This window comes from Solea solea, chromosome 6 (genome assembly GCF_958295425.1).
Source record: "Solea solea chromosome 6, fSolSol10.1, whole genome shotgun sequence".
NCBI lineage: Eukaryota > Metazoa > Chordata > Actinopteri > Pleuronectiformes > Soleidae > Solea > Solea solea.
In genome coordinates this window covers 8,409,096-8,425,647 of record NC_081139.1, presented here as the reverse complement: position 1 = coordinate 8,425,647, position 16,552 = coordinate 8,409,096, and the positions used below count along the sequence as shown (strand labels likewise).

Here is a 16,552-nt window from a genome sequence, read left to right as displayed (position 1 = left end):
CCTTTCTTTAAACAACTCCCGGCTACAAAACCTCCTTCCATGGAGATAATTAGTGCATCACACAAAGGCACAAGAGCGGGAAGTCAAGAAATCTTTATGGTGAAGGATGCAGTGATGAAAACAAACTCACAGTCTTACGGAGTCAAATGAAGTTCATGTGGAGAGGCAGCGACTTGTTTTCTATTCAATTTACGACACCACCACCACCAGAATCCCAAACATGATCGCAGCAGTGAGGGAACTAACTGTGCTCATATGAGAATAACAGGCTTCCAGGACTTTTCTTATCCTGTGCGGACACAGCGAGGTCAGTGTAGCCTTGAGATGTCACGAGTAATTGGCATCCAAAGCTGTTGATTCACTTCAAGAGACACGTGTCAAGTTGACGTGGTCAAGAATGGAGCTGCAATCTCTTTCACCGTAGGATATTGATTCTGAAAGGAGCCTGTCATGAAGGTCTTGTGTCTGTGGTGTTTTGTTTTGTTTGCTATTGTCACAATGTTTTCTGCATTGAAATCAAAGTATGATCATGGAGTGATTTGCTTACTGAAATTCATTTCGAACTCAGAATGTGTGCACGTCCCCTGGCCTGTGTTTACTTGGGGACATCTGTCAAATCGATCTTTCAAATCGAGTATGAACTCAAGTACTTACATTTTGGTACTTGCTGATACTGAGTACAGATACATAATGGTGCCACTACAGTACCAATTAACACATATTTAAGATGCATGAGAGAAATTAGCACTCTCAAAGTAAGTAAGAGTCTGTTATAAAATACTTACACGCTTCAGCGGTGGCGCCTCAGGGCGCGCTGGAGAGGATTTCGCAGGTATGAATACCATCATTCCAACACTTTAGTTTTGGACCGACATACAATATTGGTATCGGTGTTGGTGCATCCCTTGATGGGATCAACCACTCACAGGGCAGTTCAGAGACAGATGGCAGGCAAATAAAAAAAATAAAAAAAATAAAAAAAGAATAGAATAATGGGAAAAAAAACGTGTAAATATCAGCTGAGCCTTTCGGGGATGAGGAGATTATCTTGTGACATCTGTTGTTTATGAAGAAAGTACGTCTCAAGACAGAGACGCTCCTTCCCAAAACACTAGTATTTTGTAACGTGGGGATGAAAATCAAAGACTAATTATGTTTCTTGTGATTCTGCCCACGACAACATGAGGCTACTGGTAGTAATGTTCTGATACAGACACAAGTGGACTGCTGGTAAACTGCACGATCAGGAATTGACAAGTGCACAAATCAACGCACTAGTCAAAAACACCGTGTATTCGTTTCATTCTGATAAAACTGCAGTTTTCTTCTCCGACACAGCAGTTGTGTGTTGTACTGCCACTGGCTACTGCTGTTTGTAGAGCAGTGAAAAGGTGATTTGAAAGTGTAGCTGGATTACTTGGAACGACTGTTAGAATTGCAACAAAAACATATATATATTAAATAAAACCGGCCCAGTATAATTTCCGATGGACCGAGGTGAAATAAACCAGAGTTATGTGTTAACCTTACCCTGTTATATACTGACATGAGCAAAATGCTCTATAGAAGCTGCAGTTCAATCAAGTCAGCGGTTTACAGTCATATTAATCTCCCCTGTCACGTTGAGCAGAAAATCTGAGAGACACATCTGTTTCATTTCCACTCTCCGCTACCTTTTTTTCACTTTTCACTGCCTCTTGTGTTGTAAATCAGTGGCACTGCTCACTCCACGCCCGAGGCTCACAGACACTTATATAAAATAAATAATAAACAGCACAGATGAGGGCATCAAACAGCAACACTCAGATGCTGCAGTCTCTGGCTGTCACACACATTGTTTACGCCATTTGTAAGCGAGCACAGCTTCTGTGGTTGTAGATGGTGATTGTTAGGTATTTTCTGTTGCTGTTGCATGTACTGCACTAACAACTGCTGACTTCCTACCGGCCACTTTTGACTCCTTATAATGATTTGCTGATTGCATTTGGGCCAAACAAGATGGGCATACAGCAGGAATCCCATGCTGCTCGGTTTTCCTTCCATCAAACCGCAAACACAAAAACATTAATAGGATCATAACATCTGATCATGATCATTTCAAAAGCACTGTTTTACGTCTGCAGGGCGATGCATAATTAATACTAATAATTATCATCAGTACAGAGTCAGTTACATAAAGAACCACAGTGCACTTTGTACCGCATGTGTGCCGCCCCGCTGTGACTGTGAATATGCGTCTCTATTAGGGCAGAGTCACAAATATCGAGTGCTTCCACTGTCCGGTGTGAAAGAGCTCAGTGCGGTTAATGGATCTCATAACTCACTCCACCAATGAAAGGCAGCAACATCATCCCTTTCAATTCCTAATCCCAGGGGACAAAAAACCCCAACATACTTGATTCAAAAAACCTACATTTGACATCATCTGCTGAACTCTAGCTGCATATAAATTGATATTTAAAAGGGAGACACGATATCCTGGAGCTGCATTTGAAAACATAAATAAATATTGCGGTGTTATTTACTATGTCAGATATGTCAGGCATACGCAGTATAGTACACCTGCTTGTTATTTGACACCAGCGTGGCCTTTTCTCTGTTTAATGAAGTTTATTTGTGATGATGATGATGATGTAGTGCCACTACAGTATCCTTCTTCACCTCGTGATGAAGGTTATTAGTACATTTTCTTTACCTTTTCTCTGAGCCAAACACTTGAAAGCTGTGCAGTGAGATAAGGGCCAAGTACCTAAAAATAACCATCTCATTGGAGGTAAAGCACGTCGTGTCATTCAAGATTCTCATTTGTGTCCTGATACAAACATCTACAGATAGCATGTTGGAAAGTGAACTAGATAGTGTCACATCCTGGCTGCCTTTGATATACACTAACTTTTTGATTTCCTTTGATCCTTCTTCCTATCCTTTATCCTTATACTTGGGTGTCTTCCTTTCTTTTCTACCTTGTATTATCTGTCTCTTCTCGTTTCCTTCCCGTGTCACATTGCTGCGATGGTTTTATGCAGTCGAATTAAAACTCTCCGCTCATCTTCGACACGTTTGTCCTTCTTGACTTACTCCTCACCTCCGTTTCACATCATCTCCACACATTTCCCCTCACTGTGTTGACTGCAGCTTGCCAAATTTAATCACATACACATTTAATCACATGCCAGCACTTATATCTTCTCTGTGCACCCCGAGTGCAGAACTACGCTACTGCTTTCGCTCAGGTCGCGCGCCAATTTAAATGAACCGTAAAGCAGGAAACCAAACCTTGGAAATGCTACTCTAAAGGGAGTTTATGAGGTAGTTCTTGTTTCTCTAACTTTCTCTTATTTTAGTTTTCAGGTAAAATAGGAAAACACACTTTAAAAGTTGTAAATAGGGTCTTTTCTACAGCTAAGTGCACATTCCACTGTCTGAAGGCTGCTGTGTGTGCTGTTAGGTTCATACTATGTGAACTGATGAAGGAAACTGAAAAACAGTAATTATAGTACATCACTGACAAAAGGAGAGTCCTCGACGATTAATACTCAAAGACAGAGAGAGAGAGAGATGAAAGAGAGAGAGAGAGATGAAAGAGAGAGAGAGAGAGAGCTGAAAGAGAGAGAGTCATGTGACAGCAGAAACCAAGAGTGAACAACTTGACCTTTTCAAACTGAACAACTCTAAGTTATTATTATACTCATGGTGTGAAACATCAGCTAATTATCTCAGGAAATTTGAAAATAAATACACAATTTCACCTTTTTTTTTTTTACCGCGCACAGGTATGAGTATTTAAATTTGAGTACTTACCAAAACTGAGTGTACCATTACAGCACCAAAAGGCATTTATTTGCCTCACTTTGACTGTGAACAAAGGTTTTGCAGGTTTTTGCATCAACAACTTAGAAGATAACCTCGTCTGTAATATCATGGAACTCTTAGGTGAGCAACAGTATAAGAGCAGATAGACTTGAATCAGATTTAAATGAAATTAACAGCACTGTTTTAGTTTACATGACAATCTGACAATGGATCATACAATATCCCAATGCAGTATACTGATACTTCCCTGATCAAGTTAAAAGTCTGAATAATAATGTGTGTGTGTGTGTGTGTGCACGCGTGTTTTATTTTAAATCAGAATCATATTAGGATGAACAATAATCAAATTAAGACGTGGGGTTTTCTAATCTTTGCTGCACTGTGTAGATCTATGTATATATCTAAATTAGATTATAACCTCATATTGGAGTTTGATGTGTTGGTTGGTGGGAGTGTTCAATAACTGTTGGCATCCATAATGTTTCATTACTGCCTTCTTCGGGGTTCTTTTTCCTTCTGGATTCTACTTGTTCGCCTTTTACAGAGCAGGACACATGAATAAAATATTATATTAGCAACACATATCCACCGCCTTAATGCCATGTAACAGATGCCGTTAAATACCACTGCTAACTATAATTAAAAGTGAAGTAGTGTCTTAATCAGAATAATGTCAATAGAGTCCTTGTAAATGTGGTCAATGTCACTGTTTTGGATGTATACTGTAGCGCTTCCTTCATCAAGCACAGTTTGCTGCCAAAACAGGCAGATGTTTTAGACAGAGGTCTGCAGCACCAGCCAGCAGTGTCTTCCAGTTGTCATGTAGCTGGTGAACAAACTTTGAGAAGAGGCTCATTTGGCAGCCAAAGAGCCAGATTTTCTATTCAGGCTAGATCAAGATCGAAAAGAATACATGGCATCTCGAAACACAACAGCTGTGGCGTGATAGTTTACTTTATGCTACTGCTTGGAAACATATTTGTCTTGTGTGTGTATGTATTCTGTCCCAATGTTAAACTTTCAATTAGCACCTTCATGCACTGTCCTGAAACAAACTAGAAAACAATCATTGCTGATTTACATCACCTCACCTGTCAATAGTGAGCATCATTTGCTCTCTGGTGGTAAAAAAAACGGCTTGTCAAACCATGTCAGAGACAAAAAGACTTACACTCGATCCAAATTACCACACGAGGCGAGGCATGGTGAGAACTGACAGGTCATAACAGAGCGGCGAGTGACATGATAAATGTTTATAAATGGGGGCAATGGTGCACATTTTGAGACATTCTCTTCTGAAGGACGTCTATTGTGGTGCATTCATGGAAATACAAGTTTAAAACCCCGGGGCTTGTCAATGTGACGGCAAATTTAACAGTCAGATCTGTGATTTTTCTACCTTTTGTAGTGCTGCTGCTCTACCACAAAAGATGGACTGAAGGTTCTGATGCTGTTGAAATGCAGGAGGATTTTTAAAAAGAAACAGCAAGTGCAGCACTGGCCATTTAGGGCTTTAGAACTAGATGTCAGCAAATGAATGTACGTGTGTGTACAAGTACACTTAGTGTGTGTCAGCATGTCCGCACACTGAGGGTACCTCACAAATGTGAGTGAGTTGAGCACATGGTTCACTGGAATAAGAAGGCACTATTAAAAAAGTGAAATAGCAACAAAAACAAAAGTCTTAAAACATTCCAGACACCATTATTCTTTACAAGCTCTTTTTAAACTAGGTTAAGTGTTAAATAAGCCTATTTTTCTAAATTCAATGCCGCAGTTATCATGAGAAAGGCTTATATCAAAGATCCTTGTGTTGGGAAATTGGCTTCGAGAGCACTTCTGCCCCATAAAAGCAGGAGTATTTCTAATTTCATATAAGCAGCATTTTCATTTTGACCTCACAGGTTCAGCAAGACAGCTCAAAAAAGCCCATTAAGTCTATCTAAGAGCAAACTGCTATAGAAAACCACCACAGGGCGTAACCTCCAATGATTTGTGAGAAAAAAAACCTTCCCACTTACAAACTATGCAGAATTCTGGTTCTCTTTCAGCTCGACACAGAGATCCTAAATTATATATTATATATATCCTTCATTTAACCAGGTAAGAAAAGTCTCTTTGAGATTAAAATCTCTTTTTCAAGAGAGATCCGGCCAAGACGGCAGCATCAGTACACTTACACTTAAAAGTTGCATCATAAATGTAGACAATACAGAAAACAACCACCACAACACAAGCAGACAGGTCACAATTAACTCAATTACAGCAGCTACATCCATCAATAGAATGCTTTTCTCTGTCCTTAACAATTGATTTAAATATAATTTAGAGATAAATAGCAGTTGTAAAAAACAAAATCCATTGTAGATGAATACATTGCCAAACTGCATTGTGGGTCCATTACATGCTATTCAAATCTCATCTCATCAAATCACATTTCTCTGTTTAGCTCAAACAATCCCCCCATCCAATAATCCAAGCTGAAGCAACAGTTGGACAACGAAAGTTTCATTTCTAACTCCTTTCTTTCTTATTTTAATCAAAACAGCACCGCATAGTTTCTGTGAACCTGTGGCACGATTCGTCTGACCCCACACTTCCTGCCTTTGGCCCCTAGGCCCAGTCCACTTTGTCTAATAGAAATGTTGAGCAGCCACAGAGGGGAGTGAGCTAAAAGTCTCTCCGATGAAAGACGCTGATTATATATAGCCACTGATTAAGGCAGGGACGGGAACATGACCTACATACATAACAACATTTTCTCTCACTTTCTGATACAGAACAAGCCACCGTCCAGGACCGGGGACTCTACAACTGGGAGAACCACTCTAATTATAAAACCAGAGTCAGATTTTGATGCACACCTCATTAATATTTCCCTCATTATTGGGTTAATGTTTTACAGACATGGGAGACCTGGGAGAGACGTGGCGTGTCACTGAACCTTGGCTTCCAGCGCACCTGTCACACAGGTAAAAATGGTTGCTTTCATCCATCGTATCAGCTTATATTTGAAACAGATAATTCCCTTTCACATACAGAGCCATGTCTTCTCAAAATAGCTGTTCCCCTAGGAGACTCATGGGGGATGAGGGGAAGAGAAGGCGACAGAAAGATGGTTAGGGCGAGAAAGCGAGAGGGGTTTCTCCTTCTCATCAATCTTTGAATCTTGTCCCACTGAAGCCAATGACCGTGTATCCGGCACAGTACCAGCGCCGGCAGGCAGCCACGGGGAGCAAACCTCGCTGAGATTCAATCCAGATCCTTTTATCAGCCATCTGAGGTTGATTTAACACCTATGTTCCTGGACAGTGAAAGCAGCTGATTATTCCGCCAGCCAGTCTCTTTCCCCCCTCATCTCCCTCAGCTCCAGCCCATTACCCAGGACTGCTGCGCTGTCTGGGCTCACACAGACACGGAGCGGATGCAGAGAGGCAGATCATAATGGTAAGACAAGATCAAAGAAAATTGTGTGTGCGTGTGTGTGTGCGTGCGCAAGCGTGTGTGTGCTTGTATTTATATCTTTGTTAGGTCCAGAAAACAACTCTGTGAGGACATTTTGACCTTGTGGGGACATTTTGGTTAGGCCCCATAACTTTAAAGGGCTTTTTCAGCCTTAAGATCTGGTTTTAGTGTCAGGGTTACAGTTGGGTTTAAGGGTCAGGGTTAGGCACTTAGGTTTAGGTAAGGGGCTAGGAAATGCATTATGTCTATGATGTGTCCTCGCTAAGATATAAAAACAAGTTTGTGTGTCTGTGTGTGTGTGCATATGAAAACGACACAAAGACATGAAAATCTCACTGAACCATAATATCCCAGTAAAAATAAAATATCACAATAATGCTATTTATATATTACCTGCTATACTTGGTCAGATGAAACAAAAAATAACACATCATTTTGGCACATAAGTTTTTCTTAAAATCTATCGTACATATTTCACAGCAATTTAAAAATGAATTTAAAAAAATTAAATACATGCAGTACTGTCATGGCCCACATTTTGGGAAACTCTGGTCTCTAGTAAAGCCAACACTTATATGAAAAACAAAGTTTAAATTTTAAACTTTGTTTTCCACTGAGGTAATCTAGTTTCTGACTGCACATTTAACACACTACCTCTATTTAAAGTATGATTTAGGTTAGGTTTGGTCCTGTATTTGCTATGACTGGGATTAAACTTTCAATACACAACATAACGTGTTCTAGTGTTTTGTACTATGCAAATATATTTGTAGAAAGAGATTTGATTTGCATAGAAAATGAATATGAAACATTGTTGTGTGGTGAGCCAGAGTGTATTTCAGTTTCTTGTTTACCATCTGATGATGAAGGCTCGCAGCTTTTTGTGAAATGGAAATAAAAACTGAAATTGAGTTGAAACTGGAGAGTGCCAGTTGTTTTATGTCAGTTAAATTGGAATAGTCATTACACAAAACCACCCACACACACAAACTCGCACACGCACAGTCCAGCCTGCGCATAGTGGAGTGAAGTGTGACTCGAAAATCTCAGTTTCAGTCCAGACATTGTACCTGAGTGCATTTCTATATGTGTTTTTTTCTTCTTTTTTTTTTTACATATTAATTGCTGGCTCATCAGTAAAAAAAAAATCACGTTTTAGTAATAAAAGACATTACAGCTGAGAACGATGCTGATTTATGTTGCATTCTACAGATATAAAGATACACCTACCATGTAATACCACGTTATACATGTTATAGAGAAATTCCCCATGAATTTAATACAAATTTAGTTACATCATATATCTGTTGATGAACAAAAACCCAATTGTATCCCCTGAAAATTAGTTTTGAAATGTTTTATTATCTTTTGAAAAAATACTGGGAAAAAAAACACACACACAAAAATGATGGCTGGAGCCTTGAACATGCATCAATTGATAGTTCTTTTGATTGCAAATGACTGTCCTGATCACTATTGTTGGTGCTGTGCTCACTATTGTGCGATGGATATACTAACTGCACACAAACTCATTGCTAAAGGCTCACAATTTAAATAAGGCTTTCACCTTGACATTTCCATCCTTTTGTATGTGCGATACAAAAGGCTCTCGAATAAAAACACACAAACACTGCAGCGCAGGTAAGGTCCATCAGCTTTTTCAACGCTGGCTCAGTAGAAAGAATAACAGATCTACTCTGGCGCTAACATCCACGTCTGAATTTTAATGGGATTTCAGCCTCTTGATTTATGAAAAAAGACAAACGTCTGACCTGAACCTATAACAGTTTATGGTTTGGAAAATAAGATAATATGGTGGTTGGCACAGAGAAAGTCCTTGATTCAAAAGCCTCTTCACTTAGAATACACAGATGTGAGTTAGGTTTGGTATGAATTTTGGATGTTAAAGGTTCTCTGTCTCTGTCGCTCATATCGGCTGGTGATTTATCTACATGACCTTCAGCCCAGTGTCAGCTATGACTGGCTCCAGCTCCACCTGTGACCATCTAAGGATAAGTGCTATCGTTAAAGGATGGATGGTTGTGAAATAACCTTATATATAAAATAAGAAGAAGAGTTGGTCAGTTTGTCAAGTGTCTTGCTCAAGGACACATATAGACTTGCAGAGCCAGGAATTGAACCCACAACCTTTCAGTTGAAAGACCACTGAGCTACCATCACTCAATCCTTACTCCACCTACTCCTTTTTAATACTTTTACTTCTAAAAAAAGTACATTTTATGACAGATAATATCATCAAATTACGTTTGATACTTAAATACAATAAATATCATATACTTAAAGACTTTTACTTAAGTAATATTATAAAACAAAGTGACTTCAACTTCTACCAAAGTCATTTTCTGGTAAGATACTTTTACTCAAGTATCCCTTTTAGGTACTTTATACAAGACTGTCAACAAGTAAACTAGACACATGTTGGTAGAAATCTAGGGTCAAGTTCACACATAATAAAGTATGAGTAAATAAGGGTAAAACGAGGTGCAGTCCACATTCTCCATTAAAGAAAAGTGTTTCAAATTACATTTTATTCAACATTGTTTTGACATTTAGATTCACATTTGAAGCTAAAGGCCAGGTTTACATGTCTCATTCTATCCCAAAGTTCATTATATAATTATGGATTTTAGCTCTGGTTGGTAATTTCAATCCAAAACAACACTGGGAGACTCAGTGATAAAGATACAGTCAATATACTGAAAAAGACGGGGGTTTAAGAAACCAATAACAGAGTGAGTTATCGGTTGCTGTAATTGCTCCTTCTGTCGATAATGCCTGTAACAAGATCACTTCCTAAAGCAACTTCAGGGCAAGTGATGCAGCAACAAAATAGACTTTCTGCTCTTTTACATTCAGCCGGATAAATATGAAGGCTCATCAGTGAATTGTGAATCTACCAACATGGATTCCCTATGTGGTGGGAAAACAGCAAGGGAAATCTATCAACTGAAAACATCTAACTCACACTGCAAAACCTTCATATGACATCCAGATAAACTCATATTCAGATTGCAATAATGAATGGTTTATCATCCAGTCCTAAGCAAAGTGTTCTGGGAGTCTTTAGAAATACTTGTACACCGCTCATTTGCCATTTAAGCAACTCACCACATGTTGTGATCGATTGTCATTACATCATAGATAAGGGGCTTTGTTTGGCCCAACATGAGTGACCCGGTGCTGTATGCAGATTGATATGAAACTTTGAAAAAGTAAATAGCTCTTTTAATGTGATATATGGAAAGCATATCATGCGTAACAACCAATTACATTGCTGGATTCTAGCTGTCTGGTTACCACACAGCATTACCTCCTTGGGGACCCTGAATGAAAAGTAAGTTTTAGGAACTATTCTTCCACGGTACCTTCATACAGTACCTCACTAAGTCAAACTCGGGGAAGAGTTTCACGATCCTCCACGCCTCATGGCCCTGAAGCTCAGTGAGCTCGTGTGAAACATTAAAAGAAGAGGAGAATCACAATAAAGGCAACAGATGATCTCTCATGGGACATTTGCCTTGAGGCACACAGCAGCGAGATCTAGCTATATAATGCAGTTAAATTAATTCCTCAGAAGGTATTTTTACAGGCAATACCAGGAACCCTGGCTATGGTGCGTCAATTAGAGGAAAACACATCTGTCAGAAATACAGTGCAAAAGGTATTTTTCCCCCGGTAAACTCATCAAACAGAACCACTCTTCTTCTAAAGGTTATAAGGAGTTGTGTCACTAAAATGCACAAGGGTAGAAAGGTGAAAAATATGTATTGTGCATTGGCTGACCAATCGTGACAGGTTTTTTTTTCTTCCCAATAATGGTGATTTAAATTTGGAGACTGATTAAAGTTAAATTGTTCACAATTTAATCAATGAGCTAAAACCAAACACTGTCGGGAAAAATATAAGGGTAGTTGAGATGACAGCATCTGTTGGTAAATCGTGTCATATTGGTTTACAGAATGTGACTCACAAAGCCTGTGCCATCACTGGCATCCCTCTTTTCTTTTTACTCTACATGTGTTGGTAGTAACATGCCAGTTACAGCCTTGTTTTGTTCTCCATTATCAAGAACAAAGTGCTGCCAAACCTGTCCCTCGGGTCCACAGTTGCAATAAGCCATTTTACACTGTTGCATTATCCTGATGACCATATTTTTAGTACTGTATTTTATTGTACACTATTTTTTAATGTAGCAAACAAAATCAATCACTCAACCATGCTGGTTCATGCTCCTAATTTTCACATGGCTGCTTTCTGAGAATTAACATGGCAGGAAGGTTGCTGTCACCTCCCAAGGTCACAGCGTGGCTCAGTGGCTCTGTGATATCCTTGATGCAGCAACAAACCTCTATTTATAACATATTAACACCAATTTTAACAAGCAGGTAATCCAGCTGCTGAACAGCAAGGGTGGCAACAATTAATTAACTAATCACACATGTCCCTGGTTCAGTACTTCTGAAAATAAAATGTAAAATTCAATAGCAAAATAATGAAATTACTGAAATACACACAAGCCTGTGCGGCATCAATACCTCTCTTTGATACTTATTGTAATTTGCAGATGCATGTTGATGTATTATATCCATTAAACCATTGTCTCTGAATATGGCAAGCTCCTAAGTAAGCCAGTAAAAAGCCACAAGTGTTTGTGCTAGACAAATGCTCCACTGCACACCATTACTCACTGGCAGCAGTGTACTTAGTTATGTGGGCAGGCTGTCATAATGCACATTTAAAATTCATAGTGTTTTTTACAAATCATTATTTCTGTATGAAAATATGTCTTGTCTATGTATAAACATTGCAAATGATTTGTTTTTGTTCTGTATTAATACAGGGAGGGCACGTGCGTGTGTGTGCACGCATCAGGTGTGTGTACATCCATTACTCACCCCAGTGTTGTCATGGTGACAATGGTGTACCAGAAAGAAGCTGGGATGCTGGTGAACTTGCTGGAGCTGGAGCCTTTCTCTGCATAGAACATAACTGTGGCAAAGATGATGATGGCCATTGTGAGAGAGAAGAGGAGGAAGCCCAGCTCCGACGCGCAGCTCTTCAGTGTATAGCCCAGGATTCGAAGGCCCTGCGAGTGGCGCGAGAACTTGAAGATACGAAACACTCGAAACACGCGCAGTGTCACAAAGGCGCCGCTCACGTCCTCGTTGTTGGTCATCACCAGGCCGATGTAATATGGCAAGATGGCCATCACATCAATGATGCTCATCACAGAGCGCATGAAGCGGCAGCGGTTAGGTGCAGCAAACAAGCGCATCAGGTACTCCACTGTGAATATCATGACACAGGCAGTGTCCATGCAAAAGAAGGCCACAGTGTAGCGTTCACCACATGGCATATCCTTCTGGTTGAACGTGGAACCACATGGAACCGTCTCCACCACATTAGTAATGACTGAAACGGCAATGAAGAAGCCAGTGACATAGTAGAAGACGAGGGCCATGGTGGAGGTGTGGGGGTTCTCAAACGCTCGCCACATGGTCTCTCTGAAGGTCATGTTGGGCAGCTTCATGTCCTTGTTCTCCTCCTGATCATCCTGTAGCCGCTCTAGGTTCTCCCTCTTTCTGTCCTTGTACTCTTCATAGCAGCAGTCGCCAATGATCTCAGGGATGATGCCGAAGAAGGTGAGCTCCTCATCGTAGGCTGAGATGCACTCATGGCGGGGATAGTGGAGCTTCCCTGTCCGGTAGAAGTTGAGGATGCTTCTGAAGGCCTCAGGGTCCCGGTCAAAAAAGTACTCCTTGGTTTCTTCATTGTAAAAGAAGTCTTTTTCAGTGCTGCCCAGCAGAGTGTCCGGGTAGCGGTCCAGAGTGGTTCTCCAGGTCTGAAAACGACGACCGCTGACATTGAGGACAATCAGCTCGTCCTGTCTCTTACTGTTGTCTCTCGGGGCAACAGGCATGGGGCAGTTGGCAACAGGCATCCAGCCAATGGCTGCTGCCCTGGCAAAAGGAAGCCACGCTGCTACGCCTGTTGCCATTGTGAAACAGAGTCTTCAAAGGACAAGTCTTCCTTACCTTACCGGGCTCGGTTCTCCTGAAAATGAACTGGCATCTGAAAAAGTAAATAGCAATGAGCTGAAAACAGGGGCACACCAGACAAGTGTGTTCAATGTTTGCCAATCATAGTTAATGAGGGGAGCAGCAAGCAACATGTTACATTTTGAGTTGTGAATGAGTTTGCCCCTCAATCAGATTTTCACTCTTCAGCCGCCTCCAGCTTAAATCTACCAGAACCATCTGGAAATGTCATCAGGTTTTGAGGTTGTAGTTGAAATGGTTACAAATATAATAAGTGCAACTGGACGGGGAGCACTAAGATACTCAGCATTTTACTGGTTTATACAACAGTTTAGTTTACAAATGCAACTCAACAGTCACAGAGTAAAAAAAAACAAACCCATTTGTTTTTGCTGAACACGTAAATAGCTACAGGTCATTGTACAGTGAATACATGATGTATCTTTAATAACATCAGCTACAACCACAAACCATAACTTATCATCAGGAGACCTGTTGAATCTTAAGAAAGGGATTAGAGATTAAGAGGGTGATGCTCCATTTTGTATCTATATGGAACATGATGAGCACGTATTAGAGAAAACTGTGGGTGAGTGAAAATCTAACTTCTACAACAAATGCCCTTGTTTTTGTAAAAAAAAAAAAAAAAAAAAGACAAGACAATAAAATCAATGAATTGAAATGGGGGAAAAAAATCGCTCACCGATAAAAGTAGAGGAGTGAAACAAAATCCAAGCTTTCTTCCAAAAAAGAAACAGGAGTTTCTATAAAGACCCGAGTCTTGAGGGAGAGGTGAGAGAAGTCGAGCTCGGGTGGATCCATCCAGCGCGAGGAGGCAGCAGCGTGCAGCTCCTCTCCTCCTCTCCTCCTCTCCTGCCTCCTGGGTCGGTGGACTCCTCCTGCACCGCGCACAGCAGCAGCGCCAAAGCGCAGGCGATGGAGCAGATTTCAATCAGTCTCTGAGGAAACGGTCAGCATTGCATCTACATCGTGGCTTCTTTGTTTGCAAAGTGCGGTTGGGAAGGAGAGGAGCCGCGCGCGTCCTTCACCACAGAATAAAACTACTGCGCGTCTCTCTCACTGTGCCATGCAGCCGTGTGTCATCAGCCCTCCTTCCCTCTGCCGCACTTTGCATCCTCAGTGACAGACTCAGACTGGCACTTCAGCTACATCCACTACTATTACTGCTGCATTCTTAGAAAATAGCATGGGGACGGTGGGACTCAGCAATACAGAAGATTGCAGTGACTGAATCCACATCCACAAGAAACCTTTACTGTAAAAGGCATTTTGTTTCCACTTATATTTTTTGAGAAATACAATACTTTACTTTAATTTCCCCCCCCCCCATAACAGGACTGATGTGAGGCTGAAGGGCTCACAAGAAATCTAATTTTCTTCAGTCTGCAAGGTTCAGCTACATACAGCTACAGGTCACTGTGTTCTATTTTGCAACACTTCTTTTTTGGAAAATGGCTTTTTAGTCTAATCCTGTGGGGAAAGTTTCTCGGTAATACTTCTGGAAATACGACTAGCCCTTAAAACTTTATTAAAACTTTATATAACACATATTCATTAGATGTGTTGACTCTGTTTCAGTCATCAGGGATTTATTTCCACTCATAGCATGAGCAACCAGCAAATTGACTTTCTTAACACCGTCATGGTTGGAGTAACTCCAGTGGCATACACTGCGAACCAGTGTTTCCCAAACTTTTTAAATGGGGACACACTTTTTAAAGAGGGCAAACCGTTGGGAACAAATTGTTGCCGTCTTTCATTCCTCTTTGAACATGCTATTTAACCCAGACCCCTCTGTTCCCCCTCTGTGCTCAGCTGTTCTAAACCAGTTAAAACTCATATCAATCTCCTGTGTGTCAGAGGGGACAGCATCCCCTCTCGTCTCCTTAAGGAAGTCTTTGATACTGTCGGGTTATGAGTTCTTACACTGATAAACATCTGCCTGGTATCTCAGGTTGTGTTCCAGCCTCAAAAACTGTGTCCTTTGTAATTACTAAACTGTCATTTCTGTCCAAAGTCCTGGAAAAAGTAGTTCTCTCTCAGTTACAGACATATTTAATCAATCATTGCTCTCTTAAGAATTTTTAATGATCTGATTGTGACTGGTTCATCACTGGGGATTAGGTCAATTGGACACTCACACTGTTGACCAGACAATCCTTCTGTCCTGTCTGGAAAAGTGTGTGGGTAATAAAAGGTGTTGCACTTAAGTGGTTCCAGTCCTACCTGATAGATAGGAGCTTCTATGTGCATATAGAGGATTATCCCTTGGAGACTGCCCCCCTTACTTGTAGTGTACCCCAAGGTTCTGTTTTAGGCCCAATCCTCTTTTCAACATTTAGTATCTTTCCATTCCATTGCTGATGATGTGAAAACATGTCCTACACCTACATCCACAAGTTCCCCAAAGTTTTAGAAAGACTGATCCATGTTTTTATAAGATCACAGCTGGATTGTTCTTATTCTTTGTATGTGGACTTAGACTAGTCATCTATACAATGTCTCCTGCTGCTTTCCTTCTGACTGGAAAAAGAAGAGAGCTCCCTCCACTGGCTTCCTGTTCATTTTAGGATAAAATCTTCACACGCCATCCTGAGCTCTGAGGTCAAATAACTGGTTGGCTTTAGATGAGCCTAAAACCTGGCCAAAAACCTGGGGCAATCAAGCCTTTTCAGTAGCTGCCCCCAAACCATAAAATTATTTTTCCATTGATATTAAATCTGCCCCATTAATGAACATTTTATATTACTTTTGAATACCCACCTCTTCTCTAATGCCTTCAATTCAGAATGAAAATGTCATTTAAATGGATTTTTACCATTTTACGGTTTTGCTTTTATGATATTTTATGTGTTATGCCTTGTTGTTGCACCTTTTACTTTGGTCAACTCTGTTTTTTTTTGTTTTTTTTAAATGTCCTTGAGAAAAAAAAGTTGATAATGTTTCTGTTTTTACTGCTATTCCTGAAAATCCAAAACATTTTGAATGAATAATCCAATCATTTCCAAGAGATGTACTGTATGTTTAATTAATGAATCACAACATCTTTTTATTCATGTGTTATTTAATAAATCTCAAGTAAAAGGCCGGACAAACTTTAGTAGATGTATTTTGCAACTTAAAAGAATCTTACACAGCTGAGATTTGGTAAACCAGACACTTCCAAGAGATATGTTTGATAAATTAATCACAAC

The 16,552-nt window shown here is 40.2% G+C and overlaps 1 protein-coding gene across 1 annotated transcript in view; it reads right to left on the bottom strand.

Moving 5' to 3' along the window:
• Positions 1 to 14,281, bottom strand: part of LOC131461410 (potassium voltage-gated channel subfamily D member 3-like) — an 86,094-nt gene extending 71,813 nt beyond the window's left edge. The window contains exons 1-2 of the mRNA XM_058632654.1: positions 14,041 to 14,281; positions 12,195 to 13,371 (exon numbers count right to left, since the gene is read on the bottom strand). Of these exons, the coding sequence (XP_058488637.1) occupies positions 12,195 to 13,297 (1,103 nt within the window). The 5' untranslated portion in view covers positions 13,298 to 13,371; positions 14,041 to 14,281. The remainder of the gene's footprint in view (positions 1 to 12,194; positions 13,372 to 14,040) is intronic.
• Positions 14,282 to 16,552: the final 2,271 nt, after the last annotated feature.